The sequence below is a fragment of the Bos mutus genome, chromosome 10, assembly GCF_027580195.1.
Source record: "Bos mutus isolate GX-2022 chromosome 10, NWIPB_WYAK_1.1, whole genome shotgun sequence".
In the NCBI taxonomy this organism is placed as follows: domain Eukaryota; kingdom Metazoa; phylum Chordata; class Mammalia; order Artiodactyla; family Bovidae; genus Bos; species Bos mutus.
The window spans coordinates 79,347,100-79,374,037 of NC_091626.1; the positions used below are offsets into that span (position 1 = coordinate 79,347,100).

The 26,938-nt window shown below is 43.1% G+C and overlaps 1 protein-coding gene across 1 annotated transcript in view; it reads left to right on the forward strand.

Annotated features, from left to right (window-relative positions):
• The window catches only part of RYR3 (ryanodine receptor 3), a 457,031-nt gene that overhangs the window by 322,675 nt on the left and 107,418 nt on the right, over positions 1–26,938 (forward strand). Inside the window, 8 exon segments of the mRNA XM_070378270.1 lie at positions 6,216–6,396; positions 7,827–7,935; positions 9,942–10,062; positions 15,440–15,609; positions 18,581–18,801; positions 23,033–23,123; positions 24,988–25,128; positions 26,623–26,786. Of these exon segments, the coding sequence (XP_070234371.1) occupies positions 6,216–6,396; positions 7,827–7,935; positions 9,942–10,062; positions 15,440–15,609; positions 18,581–18,801; positions 23,033–23,123; positions 24,988–25,128; positions 26,623–26,786 (1,198 nt within the window).

The window sequence follows — 26,938 nt, forward strand, 5'->3', positions numbered from 1 at the left end:
AACTCCACTCAAACCATTATATAGCATTGTCTTGCAAACAGTGTCTCCCTAATGAACAAGGAGAAACAGCATTTTCTCCTTTGAGTTGATCAAAAATTGGAATTGTTTAATTTCTGTTTGGTGCTAGTGTTTGTTTAAAAACAATTTTTTTTAAGCCAAATCAAAAGCTCTTGCTATATCAAAATAATAGAATTAGAAAATTCTTTTCTAACATTATTTTAGTAGTTTCTCTTAATGTTGGTGTTAAATCTTCTTAAACAAGATTTGTTTTTAAGAGAACTTCTTAAAGCATATAATTTTCTCCACTTTATTTTTATTAGCTTGCTGGGAAACCTTGGGTTGTGTTTAACTCTGGGAGGACTAAAGTTGAGAGGTTTCTATTAACCCAGCAATTACAAACTTTATAGCCTGTCTAGACACAGATGTGTCTGGGTGTGTGATTAATCCCTTCCTAAGGTAGATACCAAGTAGGAAAAGATTCCTTACAGATCCGCAAGAGGAAGGGGAATTCCCTGGCAGCCCAGTGGTTGGGACTTGGTGCCTTCATTGCTGAGGGTCCAGGCGCAGTCCTTGGTCAGGAAACTAAGATCCCACAGACCATGTGGCACAGTCCAAAAACAAAGAAGAAAAAGAAGGGGGAAAGTAAATCTGTGCCTCCATAGAGTCCTTGGAGCATTTTAGTGTGTCTTCCTCAGGCTGCAAACTTATCTGAAAACACGATGTGTCCAGCTTTACTGAATCTGTTTCCCTAGGCAGCTTGATCATAACTCGGACGTCCGTCGTGTGACATGTGAAGAGTGCATGAGGGGCTGTGAGAAGTGACAGGAGACATGCATGAGAAGCTCTACCCTGAAGTCACTGAAAGTCAAAGCAGCAAACAGAGCAAACTGAAGCAAAATGATCAAAATCATTATATACATACTAAAAAACTCAACTGCACCCACCTCCATAGTGACACATGTGGCTGTGGGCAGGCCAAAAATGATGGTGCTTGTTGGAATCTTGGAATAAAGGAATGCCTGGGGAAGAAGGCAGATGTTGAACAACATCCTGAGGAAAGAAATGGACCTAGTTTAACAGAGTAGTCAGGGGAGAGCATACTGAGAGGCGCTGAGCTGGGAGCCAGAAACCTTTTAGGGTATGACATTTATATCTCAATAATGCTGAAAAAAAGGTCTTTTAGGATCAAGAATACAAATTTAGCATGTTAGCTTTGAAGGGCATAGTAGGTACAGATGCTTAAAAGAATCAGCTGGTTCTGTATTCATGTCTTTAGAGTCATAAAAAATGTAATAACCACTCTTCATTGTGATTGGTATTGATGACTGGGGATGGTTAAGATTAAAATGTCTAAGATTTTGTTCTTGTTGTCAAATTTATAATCCTAGGAAATGGACAGCCTCAGTTCTTGCAAACAACAGCTGATAATTGCGTTGGTAATGCAGTGATGGATAATCACCCTCAGCATTCCATTTGATCCTTTCAAGCCTGTAAATGACATTAACAAGAGGCTTGAGCGTACAAGGTTAGATAATTCAGACATGGACTGTGTTCTCATTAAATATACAGTCTAGTATGAAAAATACAGATACCAAAACATTCATTAATTACACTTGTGTACAATGCTTTAAGAAATAAGATGGGGCGTTTTGGAGGATTACATCCTCTGGAACTTTCAAGTTTAAGCTGATCCTCAAGGGCAAAATGGAATTGCATAGGTCAAGGTTTTATGTCAAAGGAATGGAAAGGAAGAGAGCATTCCAAGCAAAAGAACTTAAAATAGGAATTGTGGTTAGAATACAGACAGTAAGAAAAGCAATGGGCAATCATGATATTCTTGTTAATCATTCCTGTGATGAGAATGACTGCTTAAGATTAAAACGGAGAGAATCATTCCATTTCCATCTAACTTCTCAGGAACATTGAAAACAAGGTGGTAATACGAAGGCAGTGTTGAGAGACTTTGAAGAGAAGCTCTGTGAATGTGCACCGTTATTAAGCTTATTATTCATTTGGAACTCCAGCAAAAACACTGTTGTAAGCCCTTGGGCAAAACTAGTTTACCTCAGATCTCTCTTTCCCTTGAAAAATGCCTTCAAGATCAGTATTCCCCTTCTCCCTTGGGATTTGGTTGGCAGCCCAGCGTACTGAGCTACAGGTAATTAGAAGAGACTGTTCTCTTCTCTTCTAATCAGACCAACCTTTCTACCTTGCAAAACCTTCAGAAATCCTTTTCCTTGGTCCCCTCTCCAATTAGCATCAATGGTTGCACTTCAGTTCCTTCCTCTTGCAGAGTGCTCTCTGCATCCCCCACAGATGACCAATATACAGTGATCAAGCTATAGCTTCCTGGATCCATTGTACCAGCCAACCTAATTAGCTTAGATGTGGCATCTGGTCCCATCACTTCATGGCAAATTGATGAGGAAATAATGGAAACAGTGAGAGACTTTATTTTGGGGGGCTCCAAAATCAGTGCAGATGATGACTGAAACCATGAAATTAAAAGATGCTTGCTCCTTGGAAGAAAAGCTATTACCAACCTAGACAGCATATTAAGAAGCAGAGATATTACTTTGCCAACGAAAGTCCATCTAGTCAAAGCTACGGTTTTTCCAATAGTCATTTATAGATACGAGAGTTGGTCTATAAAGAAAGCTGAGTGTTGAAGAATTGATGCTTTTTAAGTGTGGTGTTGGAGAAGACTCTTGAGAGTCCCTTGAACTGCAAGGAGATCCAACCAGTCCATCCTAAAGGAAATCAGTCCTGAATATTCATTGGAAGGACTGATGCTAAAGCTGAAACTCCAATACTTTGGCCATCTGATGCGAAGAACTGACTTATTGGAAAAGACCCTGATGCTGGGAAAGATTGAAGGTGGGAGGAGAAATGGACGACAGAGGATGCGATGGTTGGATGGCATCACTGACTTGATGGGCATGAGTTTGAGCAAGCTCCAGGAGTTGGTGATGGACAGGGAAGCCTGGCATGCTGCAGTCCATAGGGTCTCTCAGACAAAGAGTCAGACACGACTGAGCAACTGAACTGAAGACATAAGATTCAGATAAAATAAGGCTACCTTGGCAAATGAATTTCAATAGCAAACTCAATACAGAACTCACAGTCTTAATTCTTCAAATCCTTTTGGACACTGTGGTCCATGTTCCATCAAGCTTCATGACACTGATCACTTTGGAAAGAACAAAGTTAATTTCAGCATACTGGTTAAGACAAGGGTTGACCCATAAGTGTTTCCATTCTGAGAACTGAGAGAATCTGAGCACAGTGTTTAAATAAGCTTGACTAATAGGGTTGAATTTTTTCCTCCATTTTTGACACTTAAAATGTCAAAGTTTTAGCTTCATTATTCTTGTAATAGGAAATGACAACTGGGAGTGTAGAAATATGTGCTACCTGATAGGTGTTGAAGGCCAACAATATTTTAAAGTCGTCAACTGTGGGTTACATCTATAACTAAAAATACTTGCTTTCAAATATACTGATTCTCCTGGTGCTTTTCTTTAAGTATCCCTCTGTGAATAATCTCTATCGTGTATAAATGCTAGGTTGACCTCATGGAAAACATGTCCTTAGAACTAGCATCACTTCTTTATCTGAACTCCTCTGTAAACAGTACAATGTCAACCTCCCCTTGGGTTCCTTTCCTTCCTGATTCTTTCCACCATATCATTATTGTGACTATTTTACCCTTTCAGCATCTCCTGAGAATTTTCTTCACGTGGATTCTGGTTTAGTTAAAAACAAATGCTGTTTTGATACTATATTAGATGAAACTTGAAGAAAAACTTCTTTACAAAAAAATGTAGTCTCTTCTTGAAGGCTTGAGCTATAAAATAGTGAATGCATGCTGATGGGCTGTATAAATTCAGTTTAATGAAACTCTATTCTGAATCTAATTACACGGTTCTAAAACTTATGTTGGTGTAAACTTAACAATCTTGGATTTTACCTGTGGTATAGAAGGTCAAGTGATAAGAAAGGATGTCAGCAGGCCATGCTTAGACCAGGAATACTGGTAGACTGTCCAGGGCTGTGAGACACAGCAGTGTGTTCACATGTGAGTGGGCCCAAGTTAATTTCAAGTGTTTGGAAGCAAGCTCAGCCCTTCTAATGCTGTGGACATGATGGAAGAAATCTCTGCACATGAGTAAGACTAATGGACTCACCCTAAAACTAGAAGAGGCACAAGTATCTCAACAGGACAAATGAGACTTGGTGAGCTGGTGCAGTATGCCTGCTCACACAGGGATTTGCTAAAAATCTAGAGGAGAAGCCAGGCTTTATAGGTTTCCATTCTAATGTGCCATTATAAGTTGATTCATAAAAATGTTCATTACACAGAACTTAAACTCTTGTGATAGTTTTAAAATACATCTATAAATTCTTCCTTGTACCTCCCTCCAAAAGACGGAGCCTACTTCTTCTGCCTTTGAGTGCGAGCTGGATTCAGTGAACCACTTCTCATGGATAGGATATAGTAGAAGTGACAGTATGTGACAAGGTTGTAAGAGGTGTCGCAGCTTCTCCCTGACGCGCTCTCTTGGATCCTTTGTTCTGTGGGAAGCCAGCTGGCATGTCATGAGAACACTCAAACAGCCCTATCAAGAGGTCTTACGGTGAGGAGCTGAAGCCTCCTGCTCACAGCCATGTGAGTAAGCACGGAAGCTGATACTCCATGTCCAGTCAGGCCTTCAGAAGACGGCAGCCCTGGCTGACAGTTTTATTGCAGCCTCATGGGAGATCCCGAGCCAGGGCTGCCTCGCTTAGTCACTCCCAAATTCCTGAACTACAAAAACTATGAGATAATAGTTAGTCTTAGCCTGTTAAGATTGAAGATAATTTTTAATGCAAGGATACATAATTAATACAACAGCGTATCAAGATGCAACCTCTATTATGGAATTGAATCCTCCAATAATATCTAGTAATTTTATAAAAATATTTTTCTTCAGGTTTCATCCAGTACACAGTGTCAAAAAGCCTTGTCTTTGAGGTTTGGCCCAGGGGTGAATTCTCAGACGCAAGTTAAGATTTTGTATGAGACACTGAGACAGAAAGTATGTCTCATGAAATTGTTTGAACAAGCTGTAAAACTACTTTGGATTTTAAAACTGACTCTGAGAAGCATTGGCGATCCCTGTCCACATGTGGCGGTTCACTGCTTAATCACTTCTTTGGGAAGTGATACCCTGTCTTGGTTATCTACGGTTTCTTCCAAACAGAAATACCAGCAAACACAGTCATCCAGTCTTTAGCTCCCCACAGAGCAATTCTAAGAATAACTAAGACAACTTTACCAAGTAGATTCTTACCCAGATAAATGATTTCAGAAATGCCCTGAGGTCCATCCCCGAGAGTTTCCCTGGTGGCCCAGACAGTTAAGAATCTGTCTGCAATGCGGGAGACTCGGGTTGGATCCCTGGGTTGGGGAGATCCCCTGGAGAAGGAAATGGCGACCCACTCCAGTATTCTTGCCTGGAAAATCCCATGATACAGAGGAACCTGGAAAGCTACAGGCCATGGGGTCGCAAAGAGTCAGACAGAACTGAGCGACTAACATTGTCATCCCCAAGAGAGACATACCCCAGAGAGAACAGCTGAGGCACGTCACCTCTCCAGATGCTAACTGAAACACACCAGCTTGAGTTACCCTATTACCTCATCTCAAGGAAGCAAGGAAATACCTAATAAGCACCCCAAGGGAGTTAATAAAGACATAAAGGTCCTCTTTCTCTAAGTCACTTATGAATTAATCAGTAATCCATGGTAGATGCAGTAGTCTATTTCTTGCCCTCTGAGGACCTAAATATACTGAAATAATGTGAATGGCATAAAATCCTGAACTGAGAAGCAAGACTCTGTTCTAATACTGGTTAATTGTACTACTTCAGATAAATAGATTCTGACCTAATTTATCAAAGCTTCCTCTGCATCAGTATTAGCTACTAATCTTAAGAGTATGTGACAAGCTAAACCAAAACTGTTCTTCCAGCCTTATCAATTAGAAATCAATTCTGGGCAACTTTGTCAGCAGTCCAGTAATTAGGACTCCACGCTTTCACTGCAGGGAACATAGGTTCAATTCTTGGTCGGGAAGCTAAGGTCCTGTAAGTCACATGGCATGGCCAAAAAAATGAAATCAGTTCTGAGGTTGTCCCCTCCAGCGAGATGGTAAAAATGCCTCTTTCCCTTAGGTGAAAGTGTGGAAGAAAATGCTAGTGTCGTGGTCAAGCTGCTCATCAGACGCCCCGAGTGCTTCGGCCCCGCCCTGCGGGGTGAAGGAGGAAACGGTCTGTTGGCGGCCATGCAAGGCGCCATTAAGATCTCTGAGAACCCAGCCCTCGACCTCCCCTCACAGGGCTACAAGAGGGAAGTGTAAGTGAATAGAATTGCCTTCCCGCCTCCGTATGGTTGGTGAGCTCCCCAATATTCTCAGTACATGCATGATAAAGCAAGTGTCAATAACCTCTCTCTGGTAGAAGAAGCACAGGCTCCTTACAGCTGTTGCTCAAACAGCTTAGATCACTTTGTGAGCTTGTTATCTTGACTCTCCCAGTAAGCTTCATGATCAGTCTTATCTTCCCTGCCTTCCGTTTCGCCTTCTCCAGTCAGGTCCGTTGGCAAATCCAGAAGTCGCAAGCTCAACCCCCACCACACCCCACCCCCATGCCTCCCTGTGGCATCCCCACCAGAGGAAACTGTGTCTAGGCTAAGAGGCCTGGACCAACGGGCTCCAGTCACTGTCTAACTCCAGCCTGTCCCCTTCAGTATTTTGAATCCCACTGTTTCACCTCATACCTCTCATACTTTTGAAAAGAAGGAGCAACCTCCACTTCCTCTTCTGAAAGTGTCTGATTTGATTCCTGGGGTAAAAAGAAAGCTGCAGAATGTGAAAAAATCACAGCTCTACTAATCTTGGAATTTAACAGTTAAAGCTATAGTTAGTACATTATCGGCCTTGTGACCTTCCTTTCACTATGTCTTGTGACCATTTCCCTTTTATCACGGCCTCTAAATTAGACCCCAGAATCTAGAGAAGGGATATAACTCAGCCTAGCTTGGGATATAACTCCAGCCAGGGGCTCTTTTTTTTTTTTTTTTTTTTTTCTGGTCATCATTTCTGGTAGGTGATCTGGTAGAATTAGAACCCAAAACATAAGCTGTCCCAACTTCCTCATGTAACCTGAGAAAAACTGAGGCCCAGAGTCATATAGCTTCTTAGCATCAGAGCCAGGGCCTGAACTTGGCCTTCCTGACTCCCGTCCAATGTGCTTTCCATGTCTGCCTAGCAGAAAAATGATGGAATGGTTGGTAGATGTTTTGGACTTCCCTGATGGCTCAGACAGTAAAGCGTCTGCCTACAATGTGGGAGACGCGGTTTCAATCCCTGGGTGGGGAAGATCCCCTGGAGAAGGAAATAGCAACCCACTCCAATATTCTTGCCTGGAAAATCCCATGGATGGAGGAGCCTGGTAGGCTACAGCCCATGGGGTCACAAAGAGTCGGACACGACTGAGAGATTTCACTTTCACTTTCTTTCACTTTGGGGGTCACAGTGCTGCTCCATGAGTGAGTGTAGTCTGCATGATCCACTCATGTCAGTTAAGTTCATGGGAGTATATTTGGGTCATTTGAGCTTGCTGAGTTAAACCACCTCATTGACATCTGGGGGGAGAGAAAGAGTCCAGTGGAAAGGATGCATGATGCCCAGGGTGAGCAGAGAAAGTATTTCCATATCATGTCTCGAGCATGGTGCCACCTGCATGACTTCCTTACAGCTCCTTGTGTCGCTTCTGTCTCAGCAGCACAGAGGACGATGAAGATGAAGAAGAGATCGTGCACATGGGCAATGCAATCATGTCATTTTATTCGGCTCTTATAGACCTGCTGGGCCGCTGTGCTCCTGAGATGCACGTAAGTGATAAGTGCCCAGAGAGCAGCTTTGAGGGACTTGAATCAGGAACATGGTAGATGTCGTGAAGGTCATTTCTTCTTCTGTCCCTGGCATGTGTGAACGTGCCTTTCTCTCTATTCCTTCTAGCCAAAATCAAAAGTAGTTTCTGCCTCTGGAACCTGATTCTACAGTTTTCTGAGGAATGACTCCTGGGAAAATTTCTGTGTTGTATGATTTCTCTGTGACCCTACATATTCTTGTTTCAGAAGCCTCCAAAAATTACATTTTCTTGTACCTCAGCCTGGTCACAATGTGACCAACTTGATTTCATGGTTGTCTCTGTCAGGACACTCCACATGGAAAATCTTTTTTTGATGACCATGGTGTTAGGCATCAGGAAGATAGTCACAATTCATGTTTGATTATTTCCCAGCGGTAAGCTTTGCAGATATACTGGAAAAGATGATTCTATTTTTATGAGATGTCTTCTCAAACATTCAGTTTCAAACTGAATTTGTGTATTCAAAGTTGTGTTTTCACCTTCCCTTTTTCATCTCTGCTGAGGGTGGAGACACATACTGGCCTTATTTCTTATAAAGTCTCACATTATTAAGTGAGAGAGGAAATAATTGCTGCTTGTAGGAAAACAGAAAAGATAGTTCCTTCTATTTTAAAAGTACTTGGTAACTGTGTAATAGAACTTTGTTCATTCAGGGCTCAGGTGCTCTCTCCACAGTGTTCACTGCATTTGGATTATGCCAGTGTCTCCTAAAAGTACTTGCAATGCAGACTAGGATGATATAAATAGTGGTTTCTGGTATTGATGAGGTTATATATTTGGTCACAGCCAAGATAACAGTGGGTATGTTGTAAATAGTGCTAATGAAAAGATAGCATTGATTTAAGTAGTGGCTTTCAAATTCTTTTGACCAAAAAAATTATTTTAACCATAGTAAGAAATTTGGGGTGGGCTAACAAGATCACTTGGGTTTTTCTGTAACAATTTGTTCCAAACAAACTTGTTGAGCAAATTAATATCATTTACATTGTAACCTAGTATACATATGTCCAGAAACAAAACTTATCCTTGCTATGGATAAGTTGCCAGTCAGGTTCGATGCATGATGCTGGATGCTTGGGGCTGGTGCACTGGGACGGCCCAGAGGATGGTATGGGGAGGGAGGGAGGAGGAGGAGGGTTGGGATGGGAACACATGTATACCTGTGGCGGATTCATTTTGATATTTGGCAAAACTAATACAATTATGTAAGTTTAAAAATAACAGCTGTGCTCACAGCTAGGGTCACACATAGGTGTCCTCCTGTCTCTGATTCTGCAAGCATTGTGTCCCAGCATGTCACCCAGCTACCTCCTAGGTAGGCTCAGTCCTGAGCTCATGACACTTCCATTGCCAGCTAAGAGCCTGTGCCCAGAAGCGTGCCTGCTGCCCCCACATCCAGGAGGATGTGGCTGTGTACATGCCCACCGTGGCCATAAGAATCAGGCTATCCATTCCCAAATAACTCCCTTGAGATTCTGAAGTTCTCTCTGACATCTTCTATATCCCTCTTGTTGCCCTGTTCTCAGCATTAATCAAACTTTTTTGGGAAAGCAAAACACCTAAGTCATGTCTACATTGAGCAGAATTCCAGGGTCTGGAATCATGGCCACATTGTCACCACACTTGTCATGGCTACCTAGAGCTCCCAGGGCTGCAGTCACACTGAGACTCAACAACAGGCTGCCGTCACTGCTGAGACTACACGACTGTTGCTATCACAGCAAAGGAATCCACTTGCCTTCCTTGGCCAGAGTTATTCCCTCAGTAGCACCTCTTCTAGAAAATCAAGAGAAAGTGCTTCTTTTTTTCTGTGGCCACCCATGTCTAGAACAATTAGGGAGACACAAAAGTGTACCCAACCCATCCCCCTACAAGGAGAATAATTTTACTGCCCAAACTTTTAAGGTGGGGTGGAGTGGGCATATGGGAACTTCATTTATCTTACTCTCCAACCCTACCTTGCAGCTTATCCAGACAGGGAAGGGAGAAGCCATCCGGATCAGGTCCATCCTGCGCTCCCTGGTTCCCACCGAGGACTTGGTTGGAATCATCAGCATCCCCTTGAAACTGCCTTCCCTGAACAAAGGTAAGGGAATGGCTGAAGACTGAGTCCTGCCAGCCTCCCCAGGGCCACCCACTCGCAGCAGGACCCTGTGTGCAGTGCAGGGGTCCTCCCTGCCTCCTACTGCAGGGCAGGCTTCACAGGGACAGGATCTTGCTCTTTTTCTGGCAGTGGGGAGTTCTCTCCTCCCAGCTCCAGCTGGCTGCTTGTCTCCTCTGCTCCTTTGGGTTGAGACTTCCCTACACCATGTCCTATAAATATGGCTTGCCGAGACCTCACTGTCTTCTGAACTCCAGTTGTCTGGAGGGAGGCTGATGGACTGGCACCAACAAGAGCTCTCTCCAAACCTCCCATCTCCTTTGCCTCTGTGCCCCCAAACTGTGCAGCCAGCTGGGGCAATGGAAGGATAGGGTCTGACTCAGGCTCCCTTGGCCATAGTGCTATGCGCCTCACGGCCATGGACCATAAAGGGCCTTTTTCCACTGCTTCTTCTGACATTGGGCATCAGTCTGTGTTAACCTTACAAAACTTACACTCTCCCCAAACACAGAGGCTCTCCATGTCACTCCATCTGCTATCCAGTTAGTTTCCTCCTGGCTGGTGGAAAAGGTGGAAAGACAGCATGCTGCTGCTGCAGTGTTTCGCAAACTGGTGTTCCGCGAGACATTTTGGTAAAGCACGCTAATTGCTGTACATGTTAACAAGGGGTTTGGAGTCAAATAAGTTTGGGAAACCTTGGGATATACCACATTGTTCTGTCTTTACTGAGATATAATTGACCCATAATGTTGTATAAGTTTAAGGTATACAGTGTGATGATTTGATATGTTTATCAAAATAAAGTAAGTAAATGCATGCTTCACCTTGCATAGTTATCATTTGTTGCTGTTATGGTAAGAACATTTAAGTTCTACTCTCAAAGTAACTCTCAAGTATACAATACAGCGTTGTTAACTATGGTCACCACGCTGTACATTAGATTCCCCCAAACTTACTCATCTTATAACTGAAAGTTTGTACCCTTTGGCCAACACCTTCCATTTCCCTCCCTTCCCCAACATGTAGTAACCATCAGTCTACTCTCACTTTCTATGAGTTCAATTATTATGAGTTCAATGTATAAGTGAGCTCATACAATACTTGTCTTTCTCTAACTTATTTCACTTAGCATTATATCCTCAAGGTGCATCCATGTTGCTACACACGGCAGGATTTCCTTCTTTGATAGCTAAATAGTGTTATTCTCTGTGTGTCTGTGTGTGTCCTTATGTATGTATAGACCACATTTTCTCTATCCATCTATCTGTGGACACTTAGACTATTTTTTTCTATGTGTTGGCTATTGTGAGTAATGCCACAATCAACCTAAGGATGCAGATACCTCTTGAAGATACTGATTTTGTTTCCTTTGGCTATATATCCAGAAGTGGGATTGCTGGATCATTTGGTTGTTCTGTTTGTGATTTTGGGGAAACTCGACACTTTTTCCATAGTGGCTGCACAATGTATATTCCCACCAACAACAAGGGTTCCCTTTTCTCCTTATCCTCGCCAACATTTTTTATCCCTTGTTTTTTTTTTTTTAATAATCTTTCTGCTGGGTGTGAGATGATATGTCCTTGTGGTTTTGATTTGCATTTCCCTGATGGTGAGTGATGTTAAGCATCTCTTCATGTATTTCTTGGCCATTTGTATGTCTTCGGAAAATATCTGTTTGTATCCCTTGACCATTTTAAGTCAGATCATTTGTTTTTTGTTGTTGAGTTTTTGAGTTCCTTATATATTTTGGGTATTAACTCCTTATTAGATATATGTTTTGCAAGTATTTTATTGCATTCTGTAAGTTGCCTTCTCAAATTGTTGATTGTTTCTTTTGCTATGCAAAAACTCATTAGCTTAATTTGTCCACTTGCTGATTTTTACTTTTGGTGTCATATATCCAGAAAAATCATTGCCAAGACCCTATCAAGGATCTTACCCACTGTGTTTCTTTCTAGGAATTTTAAGTCTTTAATCTATTTCTAGTCAACTTTTGTGATAAACTTTTGTGTAAGATAGGAATCCAAATTCTCTTCATCTCTGATTTTAGACAATTTTATTATAATGTGTCTTCGAGAAGATGGTTTGGGATTGAAATTTGAGGGTGACTTATTAGCTTTATAAACTTAGATGTCCAAATACCTCCTCAGGTTTGGGAAATTCTGTCATTATGTCTTTAAGCTTTCTGCTTCTTTCTTCCTCTTTTCTCCTGGACTCCAGTGATAGGTAAATTGTTTCTCTTAATGCTATCCCTTAAACCCTGTAGACCTTCTTCATTCTTTTTTTCTGTTTGCTGAATAATTTCAAATGATTTATCTCTGAATTCACTGATTCTTCTGCTTGGTCCAGAAGACACTCTCTATTGAATTTTTCCATTTAGTCATTATATTCTTCAGCCCCAATATTTCTTTTCTGTTCTTTTTAATTTTTTTAATGTTTTGTTCTATCACTTTGTTGAACTCATGTTTTTGTTCTTGCTTTCTCTATATCATTAATTTGTTTATCTGGATTCTCTTGCAGCTCTCTAAGCATCTTTAGAATAACTATTTAAAAATCTTTGTCAGGCAATTCATGCATCGCTGTTTGTTTGGTTTCAGTTACTAGGCACTTACTGTATTCTTTTTGTGGAGCGTGTTTCTCTTGTTCTTCATGAGCCCTGTAGCCTTGCATAGGTATTGTGCATTTGAGGAAACAGTCACCTCTTCCAGACTCTATGGACTGACTTTGGTAAAGAAAGACCTTCGCCTTCAGGTGGGGCTCTTCTGGTATAGGAATGTAAGGCAACTTCAGGTCCAGACAGCACATGATGTCTTGTTGCCTCGGGCCCCTGGGGTCAGCAATATTGACAACTGCATGGTCCTTGGCCGGTGCTGCCTGGGGTCCTCCGTGACCGACAGGGCTGTCAGCTCCCTAAGCAGTGCTTCAGGTCTAGCTGCTAGGGCCCAGGGCAGGCAGTGGTGGTGGTGGCCAGGGCCAGTGGCACACACACTTGCAGGGACCAGCTGCAGACTCACATGTAGTGGCAAGGGCGGGGCCGGCAGCAAAGACCAGAGCCAGCTGTGGGTACACTGGCACGTGGGGAGACCCTGCTGGGTCTCACCTGGTGCATGTACAGCAGTGAAGGCCCAGAATTGGAGCTGGGCTGGCAGTGTGCGGGTGCACAGCTGGGGCGGTAACCCTGCAGCTGAAGGAGTCTAGATGGTGTCTCATACTTGCACAATCACAGAGGCCGGGGCTGGCTGCTGGTGCAGATTTGGGGTTCTGGCTGTTCCTGGGGAGCAATGGGGAGAGAGTCAGGTGACTGGGCATCTGTGAACACACACAAACCCATGGGACAGAATCCTGTGAAATCTGGATTTTGTGGTGGCTGTGCTGGCTTTTAGTTTCTTCAGTGGCAAAAGCTGCTGGGTCCTCAGCAGGCAGGTCACTGGAAAACCAGGATCTCCTACTGTGTGGCTGATACTGGTCACCCCTGCCCTTCTTTCTTATTCCTAGGTGTCTCTAGGCATCTCAGCTTTGCCAGTCTCTGGGTGGGGTGAAACCAAAGCTGGCCCTTCATGCAGTGCCCCAGAAGGCTCTGGAAACCAATCACACACCCTACTCTCACTAACTGGCAAAAGAAACTCTTTCTAGTTGAGTTTCCTTCTTGGCACTGAGCAGGGCCAGCCTGAAGAATGCGGGCAACATGAAGCCACCCTTCCCTCCCTTTTTGTGCACTTACTCTCAGATGTTTTATTCCTCTATATTCATTGCAAGGATTGATGCTGAAGCTGAAACTCCAATATGTTGGCCACCTGATGCAAAGAGCCAGTTCACTAGAAAAGACCCTGATGATGTGAAAGATTGAGGGCAGGAGGAGACGTGGGCAACAGAGGACGAGATGGTTGGATGGCATCACCAACTCAATGGCATGAGTTTGAGGAAACTCCTGGGGATAGTGAAGGACAGGGAAGCCCAGTGTGCCTCAGTCCATGGAGTCACAAAGAGTCGGACACGGCTGAGTGACTGAACAGCAAGTGTTGCCGCAGTTTATTTGGTGGGGCCCTCCCTAAGCCCTCCAAAGCCCTCCCAAAGCTGGTGTTGCCCATGGGTAGCTGATCTTTGGGGGAGATCAAGCTTGTGGTCTCCTACTCCCCCCATCTTGGTGACGTCATTCTTGAACGTATCACATTTTATAACTTCATGAAGCCTCTGAGAAACCATGTGGTAAAGAAGATAAATGTTGAACTCAGTGTTTCCCAAACTTTTTGAACACAGAACGCTCATTAGTATCCCGTAAAAGTACTGTCTTTTAGACAGTATACCGGATATTTGAGATACTAACTCAGCCTCCCCTGTTCATAAGCAGCTCCCACTAGTGCTCAGGGGAGGAGACGCAGGCAGCGTCCTGTCTGGAAGGAGTCCTCTCCTTGCTCTCCCAGAGTCCTGCATAGATGCCTGGGCTGAATTAGGTTTGGGACTGGATAGCACTAAATGTTTGCAACTCTCAGGGTGCCTTATGATGTACAGAATTTATATAAGGTGTGACTTTAGCTTGATCATTCTGGAGCTCTCTTTTCTAGTTTTTGGTCTTAACTAAACTGTAGGAGGAAGACTTTTTCTTTTTTATCCCCTTTAGAGATCCTTTTTGTTCTCCACGTCAAGAAATTTTTTTTTTTTTTTTTTTTGCTTCATGGCATTTTCCTCACTTTATCTTTGACCCTTTTTATTAAAATAAGGTTACAATTCTTGGATGATTTCCTGATCTAAATTTCACCTAAACCAGATAATACTCACTAAATACTGAAAGAGCATGTCCTCAGTGTTGTGCTATTTAGGTTGCAATGCTTATAAGCATGACATACTTTTCAATTTAATCTGCCTTACATTTTTCTCCCTCCCTTTTTTATGCCATCATTGAACAAAGCAGTAAATCAACCCCTGACTCCTGGCATTTGCTCACCAACCTCAAGCTCCCAATGCGATATCGCTGAGCATAGAGTTGGACAGAGAATTCACATAGCACCCTGCTGTACTGAATTTCCAACATACAAATACAATACATGTAAATAAAATCAAATATAGATTATAGTACAATAATTGGGAAGTGATAAGCTTTGAATATTTGTCATGTTTTAAAATATATACTTAATTACAAAGTATAATTTTAATAATGGACATATCTAATATCGGGCTCACTAAATTCCTGAAATTTTAGCAATCAACTCTTCCAAGCCAATATAAACTGACTCTAGCACCTTGTATTATTTCAAAAATTCCTATTTCTTGTCAGGAGAACAAGCCATAGACAGACAAGCTCCGTGTTCCACTTGAGACTGTGGAGACAGAAAAGAGAATATGACATTCTCTGTGTTTCTTTCAGATGGGTCGGTCAGTGAGCCAGATATGGCAGCCAACTTCTGCCCTGACCACAAGGCGCCCATGGTACTGTTCTTGGACCGTGTGTATGGCATCAAGGATCAAACTTTTCTGCTCCACTTGCTGGAAGTTGGATTTTTACCTGACTTAAGAGCCTCTGCCTCTCTAGATACAGTAAGTGGTTAAAATGAGAAAAGTATTATTGGAATTAGAAGTGAAGTTTCTATCTACTCCCTGATCACATATTAGTAGCTTGCTTTAAAGGGTGAGAAAATAGAGAAACAAGAAACGGAGGATCTGAATTTCCTGGTCCAGAGACTTCAATGTAGGTGAACTGGACCTGAGATATTCAATCGAGCTCCATCCAGTGCAGTGTCCTTTCCTCAGCACTGTGGTGGTGGCAGGGAGTGGTGCTATCCCGTGCATTGCAGGGTGCTTAGAATCATTCCTGCCCTCTGCTGGTACTACACACCAGTAGCACACCCCCCAAAGCAATTCACCAGATGTACCCTGGGAGACACTCACCCTCACATGAGAACCATGGCTCTATCACTTATGAAGAAGGATGGCTGGCAAGCATGATAGGCTGGAAATACTCTTCCTACTCTGACTTCTTACGTTATATGCACTGACCATCAGGAAGGATAGTCTGAAGCTCAGGGCATGACAAGGTCAAGGTAACAGGCCAAGTACAAATCCAAATTTGGCAGTCAAGTGTGAGGTAGGGTAATCCATCATCGACAGACATCAAGACAGGAGGCCCAGGAGTTCGAAAACAAGAATGCCAGGTGCTCCAGATCAGGACGAAGCAGAGAGAGAGAACACTAGAAGTTCTGGGTTTAAGGGGGAAAGACCAATGAGATCAGCTTAAGTTTTAAAACAAATATTGACCAGCTTAGGGTTGTTTTTAAATTGTATTATTATTTATTTATTTATCTAGCTGCGTTGGGTCTTTGTTGCCACATGTGGGCGACTCTCTGGTTGTGGCACCCGGGCTTCTTGTTGCCGTGACTTCTCTTGTTGTCGAGCACAGGCTTCTAGGTGCACGTGGGCTCAGCAGCTGTGGCTTGAGGGCATTAGAGCACAGGCTCAGCAGCTGTGGCTTGAGGGCGTTAGAGCACAGGCTCAGCAGCTGTGGCTTGAGGGCGTTAGAGCACAGGCTCAGCAGCTGTGGCATATGGTCTTAGCTGCTCCACTGCATGTGCGACCTTCTGTACCAGGGATCGAGCCAGTGTTCTCTGCATTGCAAGGTGGATTCTTAACCACTGGACCCTCAGGGTTGTTTTTAAAGAGCCAGTGGCATATCTTCTTGATCAGTTGTAAAGTGTCTCAAAGGCACCACCTGGTGTCCAACAGCAGTAGAAGTCTGAGCTCCGGTGAGGGGTGGTCAGCTAGCCAGTACCTTAACTGGGGTGAATTCTACTTGAACGAGTTACTCAGAAATGGATGGAGTCACCCAGAAGTGGAAAGCAGTATGAGCCCCAATCTGAATGGGCATTCCATCCCTATCTGCGGCATGGAGGTAAGAAATGGTATATCTGTGAAGGCATTAGGGGCATATGGCTGTTTTGTAAAATTAAAACAGTTAAAAGCTTCCACTGCCTTTTTTTTTTATCTTTCTTATAAGTTCTTTGATTTAAAAAATAAAAAAAGATTAACTTGTAGGACATTTCCAGGTTTCCTGATCAAAGCGTTCACCTTGTTTATAAATCAGATAAGCAGCAAATAATCTTCTAGAATTTGGTGTTCAAATCATAGGCTTATCTACACACTAACTTCCACAAAAGAAGCTTTGTATTTAGTTTCTCAGCACAGGCATTTTCATGCATTCTCTTTTGAAAACTTTTAAGCCACTGGCATCAAAGCTCTTCCTCATTTTAATAACTCTGTCTTTTAAAGAGATAAATGTGGAAGATTAGCTATTTCTTTCCATATGATTACTGCAGCTCCTAGAAGGCAAACTTTTGATAATTAATAGAAACACCCAGAAATATGGACCATTCAAAGAAAACAGTTTATCAAATTGTGTTATAGGAAATGTGTTATAGATATAATGGCTGTGATCATCACAGGAAACAAGGATATTTCATCTCTGTGGGCCACAAGGTTTCTTTAGAAGTTCTTCCCTTTAAAAAAAAAATGACAGTTAACCATGCTTTGGCTATATTTAGTGTCACTAAGTGGGCCTTCCTTAAATCCAGCCTGTCTAAATGAGCAAGAGAGAACGCTGTGAGTGATGATTACAGCTGAGTTTTAGAGAAGGCCGTAGGTTTCTATTCCATGTACACATTTTCCCATGAAGAAGTGGGTTCCCTTTAGTGATGTCTTACCTTCGTGCCAATGATCAGATTTCAGATTGCTCACAGTGCTCGTAAACTAGGTGATGGGGTCAGAGCTCCACTTTCTTCCTGTGAAACTGTCACAAAATCAGTGTTTGAGTGCTTGCTGAGCCTCAACACCTTGTGGTATTGGTAGTTTAGTTGCTAAGTCGTGTCCAACTCTTGCAACTCCATGGACTGTGTAGCCTGCCAGGTTCCTCTGTCCATGGGATTCTCCAGGCAAGAAAACTGGAGTGGATTGCCATTCCTTTCTCCAGGGGATATTCCCTACCCAGGAATCGAACCCACGTCTGCATTGCACGCAGATTCGTTACCACTGAGTCACCAAGGAGCCTGTAACCATTTGGTAATCTCAAAATCACAAGAGGACAGCTTGTGAGTCTCCATAATGTGAGAAAAGAGATGGAGAACCAGAAAAATATTATAAATAATAATACAGCAACTTGGAAATTGGACTTTGCAGACAACAAGGGTGTTGGGTTAGACTGGTCATCAGCTCATTTTAACAAGGGTTTGGGATTCTTCTTGAAGGAAACAGGTGTTTGTGGGCCATTCGGAATGAGTAGCACAAGTCAGCCTTTGCTTTTCTTTTGTTTATTATTTCTTTTAACCTGATTCTTTTTTTCCTTTAAGATGCAAAAGAGAAACAGGTCTCTTTAGACAGAGTAGGCAGTTGTTCAGTCTGTCACTGTGAAACACACATATGAGTACACCTCCCTGCCCTGCTGGTTGTGAGCTCAGCACAGGGGAAGCCTGGCCCTGTCCTTCCCAGGAGACTGACCAGCATCTCAATCCCCTTTTCGTAGGTTTCCCTAAGCACCACCGAGGCTGCACTGGCACTGAACAGGTACATATGTTCTGCTGTGCTCCCACTCCTCACAAGATGCGCCCCTCTCTTTGCCGGGACAGAGCACTACACTTCTTTGATTGACTCTACACTGCAGACAATATACAGGCTTTCCAAGGGGCGATCCCTCACCAAAGCTCAGAGGGACACCATAGAGGAGTGTTTGCTGGCCATTTGCAAGTAAGTGCACACTCCCATGTGTTTCACTTCTGTGTATGTATCTGTGTCAGCTGCATTTAACTGTGTAAACCTAGACCTGGCGAATCTAGTCTGAGTATACGCTCAGACTCTAAGATTGTGCTGGGTCCCCTACTTGCAACAGGCTCTTTCTTTGTTTTTAATGTTCTGTTGAAAAATAGTTGATTTACATTGTTGTGTTAAGTTTCAGCTGTAGAAAAAGTGATTCATATATATATATATATATATATATATATATATATATTCTTCTTTAGATTTTTCCACTGTAGATTATTAAAAGATATCATTCCCTGTGTCATACAGTAGGTCCTTGTTTTATATATATATATATATATATATATATATTACACAAACACACACACACATATGGGCATCCCAGGAGGCGCAGTTGTAAAGAATCTACCTACCATCTCCTATGTAGGAGATATGGATTTGATTCATGGGTGGAGAAGATCCCCTGGAGGAGGAAATGACAACCCACTCCAGTATTCTTGCCTGGAAAACTCCATGGACAGAGGAGCCTGGAGGGCCACAGTCCACAGGGTCACAAAGAGTCGGACATGACTGATTGAGTATGCACATGTGCATGCATGGGTGTACACACACACACACACACACACACACACACACACGTAATAAACTCCTAATTTATCCGCAGGCTCCACAGGCTCTTTCTGATGAAGCTCGTCTCTTGCTCTGGGGCAGTGATGGGACTGACAGCTCAGGCTCTAGCCCTGAGGATCGGTAGGCCAGGAGATGAGACCGTCTCTCAGGCCTGAAGTATTCAGATTAAGAAGTGGTAAATTAGGCGGTTAGGATTACATAGTACTATATGTAAAATAACTAACAAAGACCTACTGTATAGCATACAGAACTCTACTCAATATTCTGTAATAATAGATGTAATACATGGGAAAAGCTGAAAAAGAATATGTGTGTGTGTATACATAACTGATTCACTTTGCTGTAGACCTGAAACTAACACAACATCGTAAATCAACTATAGCAGTAGCGGTAATGTTAGTCACTTAGTAGTGTCCAATTCTTTGCAACCCCATGGACTGTAGCCTGCCAGGCTCCTCTGTTAATGGAATTCTCCAGGCAAGAATACTGGAGTGGATAGCCATTCCCTTCTCCAGGGGATCTTCCCAACCCAGGGATCAAACCCAGGCCTCCTTCATTGCAAGCAGATTCTTTACCTTCTGAGCCACCAGGGAAGCCTAAAATCAACTATACTCCAATACAAATTAAAAAAAAAAAAAAGAACTAATGCTTTAGTTCCTAAACTAGAGCCAGAAGCAGGTTTTCCCTTCTGGGTAAGTAGACCTTCACACAGAGGCCAGACTATAAAAGCATGAGTCAAAGCAGCCCTCCTCTATGCCACATTAGACCTGAAATAAAGAAAAGGCATCTCCAGTCCCCGTGGGGAATCAAGGCAGGAGTGCTCACTGCCGCAGATGGGCAACCAGGGACAGAGTGTCAAGCCACCCAGAGACCCAGAATTGTCAGAAAACTACATCAGATCTCGTGGGGTCAAAGGAAAAAGGGCTCTTCCAATGGCGAGCCTCAACCACACAGTCCAGGACCAGGCTCTGCTGTTTAAGCCAGTGGTTTTCCACCTCAGCTATGTATTAGAATCACCTGGATGTCCAGGCCACATCTCAGTCCCTAAAATTCAAACCTTTAGGGATGGGAGCCAGGCCCCTAGCTTGTGAAGCTCGTCAGACAACTCCATGATGCAGCCAAGACTGAGAGTCACTGCTGTAGGTTGTCCTGGAGTCAAGCCCAGCAGTTTTCCCTTTAGTGGCCAACTAGGTCTGACCCTGATTCTTGTTGAATGGGTTGTTTCCTAGTCACACTAGAGATGACTGTGCAGTGGTGGGACTGGGGCTGCCTAGAAAAAAGCAATTGGTCAGTCCGTTTAGGACATCAAATTAAAAGGCCATCTCACATTTATGTTTCAAATGTAACGTGGTCCTTCTATTTTAAATGCTTTATTGAAATTAACCTTTAAATGCCATCTCATACTGGAAGGGAGGAGGGAGGAGGGAGGAGGGTTCAGGATGGGGAACACGTGTATACCTATGATGGATTCATGTTGATATATGGCAAAACCAATACAATATTGTAAAGTTAAAAAATAAAATAAATTTTTTTAAGAAGTTAAAATGATATAAAGAATCAAAATAAATAAATAAATAAATGCCGTCTATCATCTAAGGCCTATAGACCTCAACTATTGAGTTGCCTGAAAAGTTTGTTCAGGTTTTCCTGTTAGACATAGAAAAACTCAAACATTTTGGCCAACCCAATACTTTTATGGGTTAAGCTATGTCATGCATAGTGCTATTTGCCTAGGATGTGGAGTGGAGGATGTGGGCCATCCACCCATGCCCCATAAAAGGGGTTTCTCTCTGAGATCCTCTACCAAAATCAGGCTCTTATACTCTGACAGCACTTCATTCATTCCAGTATCATTAGAACTGGCAGAGAAGTAAGCTTATTTGAATGCTCTTGGTCCTGGAAGGGAAACAAAGCTTGGTAAACACACTGCAGGCCTCTAGGAATGAATAGGGTGACTAAGATTTCCACGCCACCACTTCACAAGGAGGAGCAGGAGCCCCTTGACTAGTGGATATGGTTGGGCATCTACTTTTCTCCTGAGTAATGGCCAAGGGAATAAACAGTGAGTCTGCACAGAAATCCTTCCTGTCAGCATTGGTTCTATAATTGGCTGGTGGCTATGTCCATCACAGCTGTAGGTCTTGTTCGACCTTTTCCTAGGTCTGAACTCACCAGGTATCTTGGGAACCAAATCAAAAGTCCTGTCTCCCAGCATAAGCTGCTTCCTAGTTTTTTTTTTTTTTTTTTTTAAACTGATGTTAGCATATATGTTTTTAAAGAATCAGACTAGATGTTGGGAAAATTAGAATTTTGTATCAAACGAAAATTAGAGCTCACAGCCCTATTCCTATGTTCCTAGGAGCTTCTCCACTCCTCTTCTTGGCCATCTGAGCTCTAGAAACAGCAGACAAACTGATACTTAACTAGCTTTATTATTTATTAAGTCAGTAGTTAATTGAGTTTGAGATTTATTTTACTCCTTGATTTTATTTGTTAGTCTAAGGTGATACTGCTAATTAGGTAAACAGTGTAAAAAAAACAATTTTATATGTTTATGATTATTACATTTAGAGACAAGATTTTACTTGCTATACATCATGATTGACATTTTCACTCCAGGGAATTTTATCGCAAGGCCAGTTCTAGCAAAATTTGTGAAACAGACGAGCTTTGTTGTCCATCTCCATTCACATCTAGCCTCCTTGTTCTAGATGCCTCTGAGGCTCTTTGTGGCATTTTAACATTCAAGATCAGAGTTATTAACTTTGCCTCCTTGTCTCTTAGGCATCTCTGGAAAGGGGCCTGTGAGCTGAACTTATGTGCCAAATTGTGTCTAAGTGTGTATTTTATCTGGGAAGAATCCAGAGCTTCCACAGGGTTTTAAAAGGTTTGGCAATCTAAAAATAATGGCTAAGTCAACCTGGTTTATCTCTTTTCTCTCAGAATTTACTTGTACCAATACCAAGGCCATGAATGCTTTGATAATTTGATATACTGTTCTCTAATTATTCAATTTGCTTTTTAAAGAAGTTTTTTTTTTTTTTTTTTTTTTGAGGACAAACCCTTAATCCCAAAACATGATTTCGATAATAAGAATTTCAGGTTCAGCAACTCAGAGCACCTTTCAAATCACCAGTAGGTGTCCTCAGATTCCACCTGTGCAGCTGGTCACCTCTTGCTTCTTCCTTGGCAGAGTTCAGGAGCATGGTCAGTCTGTAGAGAATTCTAAAACCACCTGGACTTTCTTTCTGTTGTATTTCTGTCATATATATTTCTTTGCCCATAGTCAGTGGCTGTATTTTGACTGAGTGTCATAGACCCTAGAACATCCTGTCACATGGTGATTAGAATTTAACCTTAAGGATCTCAAGCCGTGAGCCCCACTCTCTCTTTCTGCATTTTAACTACACTTGATTTTTAAAGTGTTTTACCATCGACTGTGGTTTTATCCATGATCTTGTGATTTAGGAGCTAAGTTTTTTGAAGCTTAGCTCTAATATATGGTTATCGCTGCTGAGTATTTCTTTCATTCTCTCTCCTTATTTTTTTTTTCATTATATCCTTTTGTTTTTCTTATTCTGTATTGCAGTCACTTGAGACCTTCCATGTTACAGCAACTCCTGCGACGTCTAGTTTTTGATGTGCCCCAACTCAATGAATACTGCAAAATGCCTCTTAAGGTAAACCTCTCTGTTACAGAAATAGTCTATGGCGCAGGAAACGTGCCTTGTAAAACATGATCTTCACAACGGGGGGAGCAAAATACATCTGAAATGGGTTTTACCCCTTTGACTTGATAGCAAACTGAATACAACCTCCAAAATCAAGCCCTTTCTTTTTTATGATTTATTTATTTTTAATTGGAGGATAATTGCTTTACAAGATTGTGTTGGTTTCTGCCCTACATCAATTACATGAATTAGTCACAGGTATACATATGTCCCCTCACTCTTAAACCTCCCACCCCACCCCCCCTCCTCCAAGTTGCCCTAGAACCCTGTGGAGGGCTGTGGAATCTCTGACAACATACAAGCTCTTGTCAACATACAACATACAAGCTTCTTGAGTGTAGAGGTTGGAAAGAATAATTCTGCTGGATTCATTAACAGCTCCAATTTGCCATAGTCGATTTCCACCAATTACTTGTTATTTAGCAGAGGTTAGTGAGGGGACTTGGATCTTTGTACTTTCCTGCCCTAATTAGGTTTTCAGAAGGTTTTTAATCTCAAAAAGCTTTGAAGTCCTGTGATTCTTCATTTAGGTACAGAAAGTAAAATGTCCCTTTTCTTTTCCATACTATGTTACGCTTTTTTTCCCTTTTATAACAGATCTTTAAATTTTTTTCACTTCTTTTCTCTTATTAGTAAAAAGTAAGGCCACAGAGCCCTGTTTTCATCATCTGGTTTCTGATTTTCTCACAAATTACCAACATTTTATTGCTGGTATGGCAAGCATTCCGGCCTGGGTGAGAAGACACCAGAATCAGTCACCCACAAGGGCAGTGTTTTTCATCTCTTACCTCTGAGGCACCTGCGCTAGTTGTATATTCAAAAGGGTCAGCAGTTTCCAGCCACACCTGAAAATTCTGCCTAGTGATTTCAACAGAACTTTCCTTCTTTTCAGAAATAATCTAAGCAAAGATTTCAGGAAGTGTTTTACTGGGATAAACAGAATTCCAAGAGGCCCTTAGTCCATCCTCTTGTTCCATGCCAGGTAGAAGACAGCTTGTATGTTGTCAGAGATTCCACAGCCCTCCACGGGCTTATTCTTCTGTCTAACCCTAAGACTCTTGGTTTTCTTCTCAAAAAGTCCTTTAGATAAAAAACACAAGTTTTTACAGTTAGCTTGGCATTGCTTCCTTGGAATGCCTGTGCCATCAGCTGAATTCTGGCTCCCAAAGAGACATCATCACTAGCACTCAGCAAGCTCACTTTTACCCCTTAGATCAGCAGGATTTTTCCTGGAGGATGTGGATTCCCGCCTGCTGGGATGGGACCTTTGGCAGTGTACGTGTCCCCTCTACTGGCCACGTGGGGAACTGCTGTGACATGGCTAGACCATCAAAAGGCTCCAGGGAACGGCAGGGAAGCCAGGGGCAGGAGTCAATGTGGAGAAATCTGTGGACCCACAGCCTGCTCCCTGCCCACCCCTCCTCATATCAGCATTACCAGATTTACAAGCAAAGATCTCAGAAGAAATTTTCCTCAGGCCTTACTGGCTGGAACACAAACACTTCCAGAGGGTAGCATCTTCCCAGTTGGAGTAGTAACAGTCCCTCTCCCATTTTATAGCAGCCTCTGGGGGTGATTGAGGAGGTATGAGAGTTAATGGGGCAGATTCCGTTTGGGCTGAAGCTTGTGAGGCACAAGAGCAGACCATTCCCAGTGCATCCGGGGGCCTCTTTGTAGACAGCCTAACTATTTGCATTGTTGGTTTCACTCTCCTGGTGGGTCTGTGCTGCTTTCTTCTTCCCTGTGTGCTGTCGATGCCTGTGGATCTTCTCTGCCCCACCCCACTGGTGCACACTTGTTCTCAACCTGCCAGCTTCTGACGAATCACTACGAACAGTGCTGGAAGTACTATTGTCTGCCTTCGGGCTGGGGGAGCTACGGTCTGGCCGTGGAGGAAGAGCTACATCTGACAGAGAAGCTCTTCTGGGGGATTTTTGACTCCCTCTCTCATAAGGTAATGGCAGTGCTCCTGGAACAAAGAGGGGGGTAAGGGTGGCTGGACCTCAGTGATACAAGCTGATTCCCAGTCACCCTCTGCCATGTGCCCGAAACTCTGCCAAGCACTTTGCAAGCGGATCACATGCATTATCCCAGCTACCCTGACCCTCATTTGACAGGTGGGAGATCTGTTGGTAACTTGCCAAACTCACAAAGTTAACATATAGAGAGCTACTTTCAGAGTAAATCAGAAGAATACCTCTTGGTTCCAGGATTAATGACTTCATCCCCTTCCTTCCCTCCCCACCCACCCCCACCCCCGACCCCCGACCCCCATCGATGTTATATGGCCCCTGTTAGCCTGCTTTCACCAAGTTCAAGCCTAGAGAAGTCCTAGCATCTACCCTGAGATGGGGATGTGGGATTCCCAGGAGACCCTTCAGGGGAGGAGCTGTCCGGCCCCTGGGGAGGAGAAGCTTGGGGGAGGACTAAGGGCCTCTGCATCCCCAGCCTTCCTGTGCTGTCTGATTGGAACACAGCCCCGATCTCACACGTGCTCCCCTTCCCTTAACATATATTTAGATTTGTGATGTGACCAGCTTTAGATGAAGTCAGTAACATTCAGGATGGTATGGCCGTAGATAGGTCACCAGCTTTAAAGTTTTTCAGGTTTTCATACAGAAGTCGAGAGCAGGTATACAGCTGCAGTCTGGTGTTGGTTGTGTGTATGTGCTCAGTCATGCCCGACTCTTTGAAACCCCATGAACTATACCCACCAGGTTCCCCAGTCCATGAAATTTTCTCCAGGCAAGAATACTGGAGTGACTTGCCATTCACTTCTCCAGGGGATCTTCCCAACCCAGGGACCAAACCCCCATTTCTTGCATCTGCTGCATTGGCAGGTGGATTCTTTACCACTGCGCCACCCGCACTTAAATGATCTTCACACCTGTCTTCTTTGGTCTAGTACAAGTAGATCAAAGGTTGTCCCTCACCCGACGTGTTTCAGCTGAGATTCCTTCCTGGCGAAGTTTAGGAGAGAATGGTGATACCGAGCAATCTGCTGACACTATCAGCCTGTGACCTGCATTGGCTACTGGGGGGCCCAGCCAAGCTGCTCTGCCCTTTCCAGGCACAGGCTGGATCAGTGTCTATAACCGTCTATGGCCGACAAGTCTGTAGACTTTTCTGGCCTAGTGAGAACCACTTTAACCTTTAGATATTCCTGCAAGTAGCTAATGATGAGACTGATTTAAACAGCAAATGGTGACTTGAAGGCTTTACAGATTGTTGCTTTTCTGTGACAAGGATACCTCAGTTTCCACCAGAATGCATTATAGGTCTTACATGTTCCCCATTTTGGTTAACCTGGGAAAATGCATGTGTGTGTGTGTGTGTGTGTGTGTGTGTGTGTGTGTGTGTGTGTTTTCCCCAGCCAATCGGTGAGTGGTTCTGCCGGTGGCTGTGGTTCTGGTGTCTGTGCTCACGTGGTTTTTGTCTTTTCTCACAGAGGTATGACCCAGATCTCTTCCGGATGGCCCTGCCCTGTCTCAGTGCAATAGCAGGGGCCCTGCCACCAGATTATTTAGATACCAGAATCTCAGCCACATTGGAGAAACAGGTCTCAGTGGACGCAGATGGCAACTTTGACCCCAAACCCATCAACACTGTGAAGTGAGTCTAGAGTCATCTCTAAGCTGGTCCTTGATTTTACCCCGTGGCTAGTGTTTCTCTTTCAGAAGAAACCCAGAAATTTAAACTTCCTTCCCTTGTCTCCCTTCCCTTCCAACGCTGTTCGTCATGTCCCTTGACACTACAAGTCACAT